Source organism: Podarcis raffonei, chromosome 11, assembly GCF_027172205.1.
Source record: "Podarcis raffonei isolate rPodRaf1 chromosome 11, rPodRaf1.pri, whole genome shotgun sequence".
NCBI classification, from domain to species: domain Eukaryota; kingdom Metazoa; phylum Chordata; class Lepidosauria; order Squamata; family Lacertidae; genus Podarcis; species Podarcis raffonei.
Window position 1 is genome coordinate 39,429,794 of NC_070612.1, and position 15,478 is coordinate 39,445,271.

Genomic DNA, 15,478 nt, shown 5'->3' on the forward strand with positions numbered 1-15,478 from the left:
AATGAAAGCAGTCAACAAGATTATTTGAGGAAGAACAAGAGATTGTAAAGTTCTCAACGTTGTTGTTTTTTTAAGAGCACTGCTTTTCCATATATCTCTGTAGTGAATGAAACTCCTTAGTGATTCATCTTCCCTCCTGATATGTTTCCCTTTACTTTCCCCCAACTCACCTCACAACTCTCCCATTGTTGGGTGAAACATCTTTCAGCATTCAATATGAAATGAGAAAGGAAATTAAAAAACAGGGGGTCCACAGTACTTAGCAAACTTGGAACCATTGGGCTAGATAATTTATTTGTTTAGCAGAAAACTACTGACCTGTTATACAGTAGTAACGTCCAAAACCAAGAAGTATTGGATGCAAAAGAAAAATGTTCAACATTTGTTGTTGGATGCTTTGAATGTCTAACATAGACACTATGGGCTGTATCCAGTGTTCTTTGCCTGCCAGTTGCAATGACTTTTGCACTAGCAGACAGGTGAGTTTTAATGTTGCATAGCAGAGGAATCCATTGCAACTGCTGTGCTAGCAGAAACCTGTTTGCTCAGCAGATCAAAGTTACCAGCAACCAACTTAAGTGCTCTCTTGCGCAACAGTGTTCCAGCTGATGCAAAACATTTTTGCCAGCAGAACAAATATACTTTAGCTTAGCACTGCATTGGATATAGGCCTTTGTGGCAATAAAAATATTTTGCACCAGGAAGAAATATGTCTTCTAATGTCTTAGCTTTGCCTCCCTGCTTAAAATATATTACTTGATTTTCATCACAAAAAATAATAAGCCTATTTGGTTTTCAAAATATAATTACCAACTTTCAAGCTTCTGTAGTACAGTATATAACATGCATTCTTCATTTTATTTCAACACTGAAAGAGAATTTGATGCAAATGTGTCACCGGCACAGCAGAGTGACTTTGTTATGTGTATAGCTTGTCTAATAAGAAATGTTATGCAGAAAGCATTTAATAATCACACTCATGTATTAACCGGAAAAATGCCAATGCTTCTACTTAACATCCATTTATATGTTTTGTGCAGATAAACACAAAGACTGTTCTGGTGTAACTTTACATCTGACTAATCAAAAGTAAGTATATTTCCAACATCTTTCATGTCAGTTCCCCGCCCCCCTAAAATCTTCTTTTGAAAATATCAATGTGAACTTTGTCAGAAAATTTATGAGAAGAACAAAACCTTATGTTGACCCTGGTGTATGCTGAAGCATATTGTTTAGGGGTTTGAGTGTGTGTGTGTGTGTGTGTGTGTGTGTGCGCGCGCTTAAAGAGACTAATTAACATAATCACATTTACTTCAGAATATATTCGATTCTTAAAATTGAGAAAAGGCAAGTTGGACTAAGTGAGATAAACAACTAGTTGACTTTCATGTCTTGGTAAATCAAATGTTTCATATATAATGTGTAGCTGCCCAGAGTATTTCCAGAAAGTCTTGTATATCACTCCTTTTTTCTTCTTCATATTTGATTTTTAAAAGTTTGGATCTATCCATCTCTGTTTTTCCCTTGACAAACCCAACTTCATACTGGTGTTGTTTATTTCATTCCACAGATCCCAATTTCTTTGAAGTTGAAAGTTAGCTTGCTTCCCCTTTCCTCCCCCCCACTAAATTTCACATCATATGAACCTTTTATGTGCTCATCACATCTCCTTTGCCCAACTGATTACTTCAACTACTGAAAAGATCACTCTGACCTGAATCATGCATTCAACCAAGGGTGGAACTGCAATAGCTTTGGTGAAGAATCAGCTGAAACCTTTCCCTCTGGTATGCACTGAGCCCTCTCACTAGTGCCCTTTTGAGATTTCTTTCTCCACCCCGCAGAAAAAAACTGTGAAGCAGCCCTCCACATAGATAGGTACTGAGAAAGAGGCTTGGGGCTAAAACAGATTATAAATGTGTGGTCATATTTAAAATATTTTTTAAAAGATAAGCTTTTCTGTTGCTGGGGCTGTGCCCAATCAGTATCAGAAATGTTGCATCTCACCCTTTCAAAGTTTTATAGATCCACACTTTGCACACTAAAGGAGAAACAGGAGTGACTATGTCTGTTTTTCTGTGCAACATCTCTTAGTGCAGAGGTTTTCAACCTTTTTGAGTCTACAGCTCCGTTGACCAACTACATTCTTTCTGTGGGGTCAGAAGCCTAGTTATGCCACCCCTTGCCTGCAGATCTGGCAGCCCCTCACCCCTTTTTGAACACCCTCCCTTGTGGAGTATTCCCTCAGCTTCCTTTCCTCACCCCTCCCCTTGGGAGTCCTCCAGGCAGCAGTCGCTGCCACCCCTAGTCTCTGTGCCACCACCCTGACCTTCCTGGACTCCTTCTTGTCCATCCACTCCCAACAGGCTGGCTGGCTGGGCTCCCTCACCTACTTTCTTGCTTACTCCAAGGCCACCACAGCTCCTGGCAACCAGCACCTGCTGGCCAGCTCCAGAGACACCATTCACCTTGGGAGCTTGTAGCCAGGGCTGCTGCAACAAACAGCCACAGAAGCCTTTGGGGGCCAGAGATGTGAGAGGGCATCAGAGGAGGGAGGAATGGAAAGAGGGACAGAGGCCAGTGTCGCCCACAGTGTCCCTAACTATCATTTAAGGCACCCCAGGATGCCACCGCACACTGTATGAAAACCACTGTCTCAGTGTAGCATTTTTTTTTATTCAACAAAATTTATATTATGCATGATTGTAAGAAAAGCTCTGTATAAGTCTCCGTCCAATGGATAAATATGTAGTATCCTACTAATCTGCATGGTGTGTGTGTATTTGAATTTGAAAAGCTATTTTATATTAGAAGGAGCCATATAATAAGTGATTCAATGTATTTGATTTGAATTTCTCTCTCCTTCCCACCCCACTTTCTTTTTTTAAGGCAGCCTATGATTGCTGGCATGTATCTTATGATGTCCATGGATACTGTTATACCACCAGGGGAGAAAGGTGATTACAACAACTCCCTCCTCCCACTAATATGTTCAACACTTTCACTGTAGGATATAATTTCATAGGAAATGTGTTATAAAACCTTTGATTAATACTGGAAGTAGTAATGTAACTTATATATCCATTTCAATATGTAGCAAATTATAAACATATTTTATTATTAGACACACCAGCAGTACAATTTAGGAAAACAGATATCAGTTCTTTTAGACTAATAAATTTTGAAAGCATTTCTTTTGATTTTCATTAAGCACAAACTCCTTTTAAACCAGTAGTAAGTCTACTTTTTCCAAAGTTTGAAATGAAGTGTGTATACATAGAAGAACTGCATGTTTGAAAATTTAGATAAATATATATTTCTATTTTTGTTTCTGAATATTAATGTGTCCTGGAATGTATATTGCTGATAGAAGTTTTTGCTTGAATACTTTTTGTATGTGTTTGTTTGTGCATGTGGTAAAGCTGTTCCAAGATGGGGTAACATGCATCTTTAATTAGTACTGAAACATGATCAACATTTTAATATAGCAAATGAATGACAGCTTGGAACATCTTTTTTTTCAACTTCTCTTAGATTAGTATCCAAATTCCACTTACACTTGGGAATTTGAAAATTATGCTTTATTGTTTATGTGGATGGGCCTTGGGTAGCATTCTCTCTCTTCCCCCCACCCCACACCCTTGTAGGTATGAATAGGAGGCTGGAAGCTTTGCTTCTTTTAATGGACCACAGTTCAATGTTATATCTGAACCCAAAACTCTGCTTAGTCTTTGCTGTGTTTTATTATTGAAATGAGCTGGTTCGTAAACCAAGTAATAAAGTAAGTTTAAGACTACGCCTTTCTGAATTCTACTGTTAGCTAAAACCAGAAGTGAAAGCTTCTGATTTCATCATGGACACACCTAAGGGGAAGAGAGGTGAACACAAGCCTCAGGTTCATTCATGTAATGCAGCCATTGTGGTCTTTCATGATCCCAGTGTTAGACCATTAACTAATTAAGAAGTTTCTCATAAAATTGTTGGGGAACACTTGTTTGGTGTTTTCTTATTTGTTTGAAATGATGTGTTGTGCCCCACTCAGATTTCCCTGTATACTCCAGTACACATGGGGATCTGCCACATGTTTCGTATATAAGGAAACAGCTGTACCATGTATGTGAATTGATGCACACACAACATTGTCCCAGTAGAACAGTTCTTAAGAGCAATGTGTCAGTGAAAGATATGCCCATACTAATTTTTAGATGAATGAGTAGAGTCAGTAATTTCGCACACTACATTTCACATTGATGTACTTCTAATTAGATGGTTTGAGTTTTTAATTGCAACAATAGTTCCAACTAGCTGCTTCAACTTCAGTATGTACATGCCCTTTCCCCTGATTTCCTTATTTATCTCTTATGACAGCGGTTAATGCAGATATTGCTTGCAGTTATAAAATGTATCCAATGCACGTGTTTGCCTACAGAGTACACACACATCATTTAGGTAAGCCTTTTCATTTATTGATGATTGTCTTTTCAATCTGGTTTTGCTGTAATCCATATTAACTCATAATGTCTGAATTGAATTATATAGTGTCAAACCTTGTCAATCAATTTAAATCTGAAGAACAACAGAAAAGGTATAAGCATGTTTTATACATCCAGTTCCAAGCTTATACAACACATAAAGTGGCTAAGGCAAGGTTGGGAAATGTGGCTGTTGAAATGTGTTGTTGCTCTCCAACTCACATCCAGTCTGTATGCCCAGTGGTCCGGAATGATGAGAGCTGTAGTTCAACAAAAACTGAAAGGTTGTAAAATTCCCCATCACTGGCCTAAAGGCATGTGATTTAAAGGTGATTGGGGGGGGTTGGAGGGGAGGGGGGATAAACTGAGAATTTGGGGCAGAGGAAAACAGCACACTCAAAACAGATTTTAAGAAACTAATGTGAGCTCACAGCTAGCCATTAAGAATAGTATCAACTGTTTTTGCAAGATTTTGCACTTCTTTGAAAGAATTGAGTTGGACAGTTGTTGAGCACCTTCTTAAAAACAGTTATAAAGTGAGGCTCATGCCTTAATTTAATCCTTGGCATTCATACACACACACACACACACACACACACACACACACCCCCCTTCATGATGTCCATTTATATATAGACAAAAACATTTTTTTTCCAAAGGAAGGAGCATTGTTAACACACATTATGAATAAATGTGTGTCGCACCACATCACATGATGTCAGCTATGTTTTCAGCAGTTTGAAAGCTGGGTGTGCTTTGGGGGGAAATGGTTTGGCAGGCCGAACTAAACCCCTTGGTAGAGTTGCCCATGTCTGACATGTGTTTGGGTGATAAATAACAGAAAGCACTCAAGCGTCTTAAAGTTTTTAATTGTTTAAAAACACAACCAGCAAACCAACTTTTTATACAATCTTTGAATTTTATGAAATGAAAGTAGCATAACTGTAACAATCTGGGGAAAAATAATTATCTTGCTAAACAAATGATACTTATACTCTTATAATTTTATATTTCAGGAAAAGTAGTAAGTGGATACAGAGTTAGAGATGGTCAGTGGACGCTGATTGGCAGGCAGAGTCCTCAGTTGCCACAGGTATGTTGGGCTGATGTTTGGGTGGCTAGGGTTAATATGGAGAAGCTGGAAGGTCTAAATCCCTTTCTTTGTGTTTCTGATATTATGTACTTGAAATTTAAATGGATACCTTGAATTTGCAGGTTAAGCTTGGAAAGACTGACATTTCACATGTTACATGAATTACTTGGAGTTGAGGAAGCTTTAAGATTTTTTAAATGTACAAAAGCTGTACTTGTGTGGGGCCAGTTCAGCAATCAGTAGCCCATCTAGTTATTGGCCAGAGTCTGGCAGCTGGACTGAGTAATCAGAACATATCTTTTTGTTTATAATTTTTAGACTGCTTAATATAATCACAATCCAAAATGCAGTTTATGTAAAAAAAAGAATAAAAAGAAAGCAACAAAATAGAGATGCATATGATTTACTGCAAAAACTTAAGCATTGCAAAACACTCTGCGGCAAAATAAAACTTGTGACCTATTGAAAGCCATAGAATTGAAGAGTTGGAAGGTCATCCAGCTAACCCAACTCCTGCAATGCAGGAATATTTCACCCAACATGGGGCTTGAGCCCACAGCCATGAGATTAACTATCCAAGGCATTCAAGTATTTTTATCCAAAAAAGATGTAGAGGTTATAATTATTAGACTTGCCATCAGATTCCTCTAATACAGTATTATGTTGCTTGTAGTTTGAGTTGTTGCAATCAATCATATGCATCTCTAGTGAACGAGATCATGGTTTGCTGTATTGTTTTGGTGCAAACGTATGTCAGATCAGCTACTAAAATTAGCGTGACATGACCATTTTTCATGCTTGCAGTATCCCTTTTGCTTTTGCAATATAGAAAGGAATGTGATGAGAGACCCAAGATTATTCTTAAAATGAAAGCCCATTGTTGAAGGCAGAGAAACTTCAGTCAGTTGCCACAGAATCCAACACTGACAATAACATTACAGTGTTTCTGTTTATCATAATTTTAATAGTTTGTCATATTGTTATCAAATGCAGATGCGATGCGATGATTTCTTAGTCTAGGTTTCTCTTGCAAGATGCCTGGATGCCTGCATGAGTTTCACCCTTGCTTGAAAGATGAGCAGTCTCACCTCTCTGAGCTGCTGTGTGTCTCATAAGGAAGATTTGTGTTTTAAATGTGTTGCATGCTAGGCATTGTAGAACTCTCCTGCATTGTAAAACAATAACCGGTGGCTATTTATCTTGCCAGTAAGTCAGGCTTATGAAGTTGAGCAGACTCCATAGCAACCAAGATGACCACTATGATTCATCTTGTCATCAAATGAAAATCAGTGAATCAGATGAAAATCAGTGGAAATATAGAGAGTGCATCTCTAGGCAAGCTCAAAATACAGAATGGCATCTCTCATTGCTGGAAAGAGCACTGGATACCTGACTGTGAATGCTTAATGTAGCCACCTTGATTTCATGGCTGCAGTCTGCAGTGGAGTGTGCATATTTTCAGGGGGTGCACTTTACTATTATTTTTTAATCTCCTATTTGAAGATGTTCTCTCAGAACCCTCCAAATGAACCCATATTTGAAAAGTAGCATTACTTAATGAAGCATTCATAAAGGGACATCAATAAAAATAATTGTGTGTACACAGGAACTCTTGAAAGATCTCTTGATACACTTAAGTAAGTAAAATTAAATGAGTAAACTCTGAGTGGTTAAACTGTGACCTCCAGATGTTGTTTGATCATGATGATGATGATGATGAAAATGACAACTCCCTTCATCCCTGACCATTGCCAATACTGGCTATGGCTGCTGGGAACCTGAGGTTAGCCGGCCCTAAAGTAAGCAAGTGAACAGCGCACATGGATTGCAGCCATGATTTCCAAAAAGATGAATGAGAGGAAACATACTTTCTGCTAATCTGAAATGCTTGACCTATTTTGTTTTCTTTCTCAGGCATTCTACCCTGTAGAAAACCCTGTTGAAATTAAGTACGGAGATACTCTAGCAGCAAGATGCCTGTTTACTGGGGAAGGCCGATCTTCAAAAACATTCATAGGGTATGTGTGTCTATACTTTAAAGATCTCAATGTTTTTTAGTGGCACTCCAGAATGACCTGCGGAAAATATTGTGTTAGTGTGTTCTTATTATTATAAACTGGAAAGAGAAGGTTGCTCTCTTCCATTTCTAAGGAAAATGGCATGTAACCCTTTCCCATTTCAGTTCAGCACTCTTAGTGTAGTCAAAGACCTGGTTATCCAGTAGAAGCCTACTGCCAGTCAGTGTAGAAAATACTGAGCTAGATGGACCAATGATCTTCCTTGATGTAAGCCTACTTCCTAAACATTAAATGGCAGTTCTGCTAGGGATTATGATAAAGTTATTGATTTGCCAAGAATAAATTTCTCCAAGCAGTATGCATCTAGCATTGATGAAAGTCCTGTATCTAAAGTACAGTTACTTGAGCCTTGTTTCTGTGGTTACCTAGACCGACATGAGGATTATGAACTCCACATTCTTAAAATTTAAATATTTATAATCTGGACTTTTCATAAAGTATATCAGGGTGGTTTACAGCATACAAATATAATAAAAAGTCCATAAATATCCATAAAGCATAATTTAAAGCATCAATAAAATATCAGTAGATAGTAGCTGGTTAAAAAGAGAAAACTGTACTGTAAAGTCATGTCTAAACAGTAAAGTTTTCAGAACACAGCTGAAAGAAGGCAGACACTGCTCCTGCCAAACCTCTGTTGTCAGGGAATTCCATAGGGCAGGGCCTGCCACACCAAGGGCTTGGTCCCTAGTAAAGGGCAATCAAACATCAGGGGTGCCAGCAACCACCAGAAGTGACCCATGAGAGAATCTCAGTGATCAAGGTGGAGCAGATGGCTTTTTAAGGTACTTTGGACCCAAGCTGTGTAAGGCTTTGTGAGTTAAGCCCAGCAGCAAATCGGCAAGCGGTGGAGAGCATTCTGTTAGAAAGACAGCCAGACTGCTGCAGGCAACTAAGCTGCTGCTTGATATTCCCCATTTTTTAAAAAAGAGAGAAACTCTCAGCCACACCTTGTATTTAAAAGCCAACCCCTTGGAAACCTTATTTCCCCCTTCCCCACATTTCATGTTCCCTTATGGTTTCATGTCTCCTCAAGATTGACTTGATATCCAGGGGCGTTTTCACCCACCCTTACATAATGCTGAAAAAGCGCTACACTACTTCCTGAAGTGTAAAACTGGTGTCATAAGAATCATAGAGTTGGAAAGGGACCACAATGGTCATCTAATCCAATTCCCTGCAATGCAGGAATATGCATCTCTCCCATACAGGAGTCAAACCTTGGTGTTATCAACACCATGGCCTTATTTATGTCTAAATTCTCTGCTTCATTTTCTGGGTATTCCTGTAGATCCAGAATGAGGAGCCTCCCACCCCCAGCCTGGGGGGCTGTATTTTCCTCAGGGTCATCCTTCTGTGGGCCAAGGCAAAAATTGGGTGGAGCAGTCGATGCGACTCTTCCAATCTCATACAATAATCTCCATTCCAGCTATGTAAAAACCAAAGCTTTCTGCACATGCACATCTCATTCATGTAAAAACCAAAGCTTTCTGCACACGCACATCTCATTCAAGTAAACATTCCAGCTGTGCAAAATCACTCAAAGAGGTCATGGAGCAGGGGCTGGAGAGAGTCATAAGGGCCAGATAGATAGATGTGGAGAGCCATATCCAGTTCATGGCCCTAAGGTTCCCCACCCCTGCTAGAGTAAACAAGCCATTGTGACCCATTCCTTTCTCACCCAAAGGAAAGGAATTAAATGCTTCTCGGAGGCAGGGAAAAGACTTGTTGCTCCACTAATTCCTGTCATCTTACTAACAACAAAAACAAACTAAACAGATTAATCTTCCAGAGGTGTGCTATGTCAAAAACCTTGACAGTGTTTTGATACTATTTAGATATGTAGATGGGTTAGATCACTCCTCTATTGCACTTGAGTGCTTTGCTTATATACTAAAGAGGTGGGTATCTAAATCACGTGTTGACGGGTGCACTCAATAAAAGAAAAAGAAGCTTTAAACAATTTTTTTCAAGCAGCTTTCTGTGGTGGGCAAGAGATTCCACATTTTCAAAGGCTGAAATAGCCATTCACATTTGGGAAGGTCTGGTCTCTTTCATCCCCCCCCCCCGCAACAAACTGATGCCGTTATTGTTGCCATGGTGAATAAATGAATGCTGCATGATGCCACAAAGAAAAGTCATCATTGACGTCTTTGCTGCTTCCACCTAGTCCACCCCCACACCAGCTTGATGGTGAAAGCTAATTAAAAGAGCGGGAGACACCTTATTGCAGGCCACTTGCTGTTTTTTGAGTCTGTCTGTCAGGAGCCTGGCACTGCCCAGTGAATTGATAAGAACTGCTGGAGGATATTGCAATTGTCTCTCAAAATAGAACATATCGACATACCAAATGTTAGAGAACTTTATTGTATTACCTAGATTTTAAATAGGTTACTACTATCGCTTCCAAGTCTACAGATAACTGTTACTTGTTAGGTTTCTGCCTAAAGTAAGTCCGCCCTGATGCTTTTCTGAAAAGCAGCATTTAAGTTGTTGGTGTGTCAGTTTGTATGTGTGTGTGTGTGTGTGTATCTTTTCGTTTTGTATTCTGGGGTCTGCAGCATCTTTTAATCTAAATGGAAGATGCTGCACTTAGTGTCCCATGACATAATGAAGCTAAATTTTTAACTTGGATGTATTCTCTGTGGCCTGGCAGGCAGGGAGGAGGGGGCCAATGAGGAGCATTAAATAGAAGAGTCCTAAATTAAAACTCTAAATTATTGATGACTTGTAAATGGAATACATCATCTGGGCAGAGGGTGTGTGTGTGTGTGTCTGCGGAATCTTCAGGAAGGAAAGAAATAGTTTATTCTGCTGTGTTCCCTGTTAGTGATCCTCTTGCATGCAGTCCACCAAGCACTGAGGGAGTTTGTGAAATGCATCCATCAAAAAAGCCATTGAAATTGATGAGGTTTTGCAGCAGTGGGGGGGTGGGGGCTCTGTGTTCACACCTGAGGAGTTGGGAGGTAAACTAGGGAGCTCATTGCAGGTTCAAAATTCTAACTGTTCTTAATTTCTAGCATGGTTGATCAAAACTATGCAGACTGGTGTATATAAATGCTAAGCAATCGGCTGGAGATAATGGCCTTTATGTCAGAGGTCTTAATGCATTTTTTATGTGAAATGTTTAAAGTGTACTGTGGTCTAACCTTTTCTCATTTGGGCAGTGGCGGTGGTAATTTTCGGTCTCTCCCATGGGATTTAATACCAGCCTCTACAAGTGTGTTTCATCCTGTGGCTGAAACTACTCGTATGTCTTTCTCCATTGTATTTTGCTATAGGGGCACAGCTAGTGATGAAATGTGCAATTTCTACATTATGTATTACATGGAAGCCAAACATGCAGTCTCATACAAGACTTGTACAAGGAACATAGACCCAGAGATGTTCAAAAACATACCACAGGAGGCAAACATTCCCATTCCAGTCAAGCCTGATATGACCATGGTCCATGGACATCATGAAGGTATGTTTTTTAGTTTTTTTAAATTAATTGATAATATTAATGGAGAAAGAATGGTATGGTTGAACGAAAGGGTAGTTGCATGGAAACTGACCAAACAAATAGACATAGATTTAAGTATTGCATTCCTGAGAGCCGGATTGGTGAATCTTGTTCAGCCCGAGAGTCACCCCCCCTTCTAGGCCATTTTCCAAGGTGGGTGGAGCCTGAGGCCAGAGTGGGTGGAGCAACAGATGCAATTTTTACCTTTGTATAATAGACTAGTTTCTATCCACACACCTCTATCTATCCAAACAAGGTGTGAAGCTGGATGAGTTAAGGGGTGTGGCCTGGGAAAATCTCCAGGGGGCTGTTGCATAGGTGGACCTTGATCCCTGCACACATGCCCTGCTTTGCATTACATCAAATTCCACACATGGTCTCTTGAGGCATATGCCACCAAAGCTCCTTCTGGGGAACTTTCTCTTAATTCTTTAACACTAAACTATGTTCTATTGAAACAGGCCAGTATCAGAAACCATAGTTTGAGCTTGGCTTGTTGCAATAAACTATGATTTAAACTAAACACAGTGGCCCAGTTCATAACCAGGAAATGGATGCTTCCAATGTCCTCCTTGCAGCCATGTCAGAGGGCCAGGGATCAGAAAATAACTAATATCCTGCTCTAGCCTATTGCTGAAAGGAAGATTTTTGCTTGGTGAATCTGGTCTCCTTGCACTTCATTCCTTTGGCCAGAATTGGGTGATAAAAGCAACTGCAAAATCCTCACATTAGTTCCCTCAGTTCACTACTGTTGGCTTGTGTGCTCACAAACTTCCCCCTGTGAATCATAAAAGACTAAATGACCAAGCAGCCTATGTGCATGTGTAGACTGAACAGTACATAGGAGCAAACACGGTCTAGGGGCCATGGGGGCTTCAGCCACCCATAAAATATTTGAGGGGTCCGGGGGCCCCAAAAGTTGATTGGCACTGCCATGCAAATGGTTTGTGCACCACATCATGTGATTGATTATGTGGAGCAGGGCTTACCTGGGCCCCCACAATATTTTATTCAATTTGGAACCGCTGGAGCAGTAGACTATGTTAAATGAAGCTGTGCATTTATATCAGAAAATAAATGGTTGGATTGTACTGACTCCTTGCAATTAATCTGAGTTACAAAAGCCAGTATGTATATGTGCAGGTATCTGAATTCTATTAACTTCTCTTTTAGCTTTTCGATTTCTTTCTTAGATCATTAGATTTCCTCCTCTCTATTTTTCAGAAGCCAAAAGTGGAGATACAGTTTCTGTTATGCAACAGCCAAAAAGAGATGAGGAGGAAGTTTTAGACCAGGGTACGTATAATACTGGTTTCATAAAATAGATTTCAAAAATGTTTCAAATAGTAGTGATAATTGCATTCTTTGTATTGAGATTTATCAAAATAGTGGTAGCTGTTCAACAACTAGCATTTAAATCATCCCTACCATTGCATTGCTGCTCCTTGCATAATCATTCAAGAGGAAATAGTCAATTACTGGTCCCTAACCTTGCAGGTAAACTCATTAGTACAGTTTAATCTCATTTGATTTTCTTGTTCACAGATAAATTTGCTTAATACAATTGTCATTTATTTGTGTGCTGTATTGGGTTAGTAGGGTTTAGAAATGCAGATGATTAATTAAATGGTGTATAAATGTCTTCAATAAATAAAGAGTGTTCTTCCTGGAAGAAGAAAAAAGAGAGGTTTTTAGTTTTAATTCTTGATTATATATGAAAAATATTAATTACTTATTTTGTTGGAGTTTTGTAACATAATGACCATTTTCAGTTTGACCCACTCATGTACAGAAGGAAGCATCTTAATGTGCAAAGAATTATCCCTGTGCTTTAATATTAACATGTAAGGAGATGTGGAATGGATACTAGTCCTTCTTTGTTGCATTTTAATACTGTATATATACAAAATGTGTGTAACTGTATGCATACAGGCCTACAAACACTTTATTATGTCTCCCAAGCCCAATGGGATGATGTTATGGCTGAACCTTTCAGGATACCATTACCTAAGGTTGTATCCAACAAAGTGATCCTGTTAGCACAAATATTTTTGTTTGACTTTTTAAGGACTCATTCTAAAGCTGCAATCTCAAGCCTTCTGTTTTACTGTCTTTGCACATGCACCACTTTGTAAACCAAATAGTGGAGTTAAATAATTGAAAGAGCCTTGCATCTAAATTAGTAGTCTCATCAGCGTTGCTGTTAAGCGGGGTGTATTTATTTCATCCAATTTTTGCAGATAGAGAATCAAGACTGAGAGAATGACTGCCCTGAGTCTGATTCCATGGTTGAGCTGCATTTTGAATCGCAACATTTCCACATATCCAAATATGTGGAAGAATTGTTGGTTTAATCTTGCAATTCAAATATTTAAGATTGATTTAAATTTTACACACCTATTCCTCTGAAGCGACTTCTGTGGATTTGAAGAGGATCTTGCATGACAATTGTCAAGCTTAGCGATCCCTGATTAATCTGGATGGTACTCATTCTGGGTTAACTAGTGAGATATGTAATGATTTAACACGGTGGATCGGAAACATTTTTTAATCACTGAAACACTTATTCTGCTTTGCCGATTGTAACTTGTCTTGTAAAAACATCTTCCAAACAGAAGCTGCAGTACAGCTTTGTTTAATAACAAATCTCTACTTGGTGTGTATGTGTGAGCGTGTGTGTGTATATATCTCTAACATGTTTCTATGGAAACAGGTTCTTTAGCTTTTGTTGGTCAAGAAAGAAATCAAACCTCTTTAAGAATGAGTGGGAGTTTCTGTAATTTTAACAGGTTCATTTAAATTCTCATACACCATTTTTTTCTTGCTGACTTTAATTGCGGTAGTTCCAGCTAATACAAGTTTTAATTGCTGAAAGAATTAAAACCAATTCTAGCACTGGTTCTGGGTGGTTAATCATTAAGGTGTCCTTTTAAAGTTATTAATGTCTCTGTGTACCAATACATTTCCCTAAATTATGAGTGAAGTGCTGGATAATGGATTGCTTTTAAATTTTGTATTGACAATGAATCTCCTTAGTTTCCAGCTTTTATAATTTCTTCCTCCTTCCTTATTGTCCAGTTGGGCTACATTCTTGTATTCATTCTCCTTCAAAAATTGTGTGAGGTAGGTCATTGCTGTTCTTCTCCATGATGGGGGACTGAAATGAACCTTTGTTTATAGTCATAAAAGGAGTGTTGTGACTAAGCCTGTGAGTCGGATTGAGGTCTAAACTGTTTTGTGCCATGTGGAGCTTGAAAAATGTATTTGTATTAAACAATATAGCTACTTACATATAACTGAAACACTGGTTCTGGAAGACAAATGGCCTTGGGCACAATGGTGATGTAAAGTTGTATTCTTTATGAAAACTGAGAAAACATATCCGAACTTAGTTGGTTTAAGTGGGAATTGTAGCATTAGTTTGGGGGTTATGGGTTTTTGAAAGCTTGTGTAACCACCTTATTCTGAAAGAAATACTTAAGAAACGGTTATCTTATTGATACAGTGGTACCTCGGGTTAAGTACTTAATTCGTTCCGGAGGTCCGTACTTAACCTGAAACTGTTCTTAACCTGAAGCACCACTTTAGCTAATGGGGCCTCCTGCTGCCACCGTGCCGCCAGAGCATGATTTCTGTTCTCATCCTGAAGCAAAGTTCTTAACCCGAGGTAATATTTCAGGGTTAGCGGAGTCTGTAACCTGAAGCGTATGTAACCTGAAGCGTATGTAACCTGAGGTACCACTGTATGTTAAACACCCCATTTTCCTCTCCTCACTGTACAGCTTTGGTCTGTTTTTTGCATTACTGAAGTAAAGTTGTCTGCATTTAGTGTACAAGCCTTTGAGCTGCTGTTTTATCACCCAGGAATCTACTTCATCATCCCTGGATGAGACTTCATATTCTATCTTTTCAGTGTAGGAGGAGTGGGTTGTATATGTAGTTCTCGATGAGAAGTTGAGATTGCCACAGCGCCAGAGTGCCTAAGGCTTCAAGCAATGCAGAATCAGCTGTTTTAAAGTGCCCATACAAAAACCAGTGTGATATCTAAACAAATGAAATGAAATATCTCTTGAGATATTTCTGTTCTGCCATTTGGACGAGTTCAGTGACAGAACTGAGAAAATATAGCAATAATATGAGAAAGGTGTTGAAGGATATAAATAAATGAGAGGGTTGTTTAATTCATCTCATTTGGTATTATTTATCATTTAAATTTCTTATCAGTCACAAGCCTTCTTTAGGCAGCAAATAATAACATTAAAAAAACCTCTCTATGGAAAAGTTATAGATAAAAGCAGTTGGCAAACCCACTTCAGTAGCAACATCAAAT

The 15,478-nt window shown here is 38.9% G+C and overlaps 1 protein-coding gene across 9 annotated transcripts in view; it reads left to right on the top strand.

The window, feature by feature from the left end:
* PAM (peptidylglycine alpha-amidating monooxygenase) overlaps nt 1-15,478 on the top strand; it is a 119,809-nt gene that overhangs the window by 67,361 nt on the left and 36,970 nt on the right. For all 9 annotated transcript variants that reach the window (XM_053408350.1, XM_053408347.1, XM_053408351.1 and 6 more), the window contains 7 exons: nt 1,041-1,089; nt 2,890-2,957; nt 4,369-4,449; nt 5,489-5,565; nt 7,480-7,583; nt 10,925-11,109; nt 12,373-12,444. In XM_053408350.1, the coding sequence (XP_053264325.1) occupies nt 1,041-1,089; nt 2,890-2,957; nt 4,369-4,449; nt 5,489-5,565; nt 7,480-7,583; nt 10,925-11,109; nt 12,373-12,444 (636 nt within the window). The remainder of the gene's footprint in view (nt 1-1,040; nt 1,090-2,889; nt 2,958-4,368; nt 4,450-5,488; nt 5,566-7,479; nt 7,584-10,924; nt 11,110-12,372; nt 12,445-15,478) is intronic.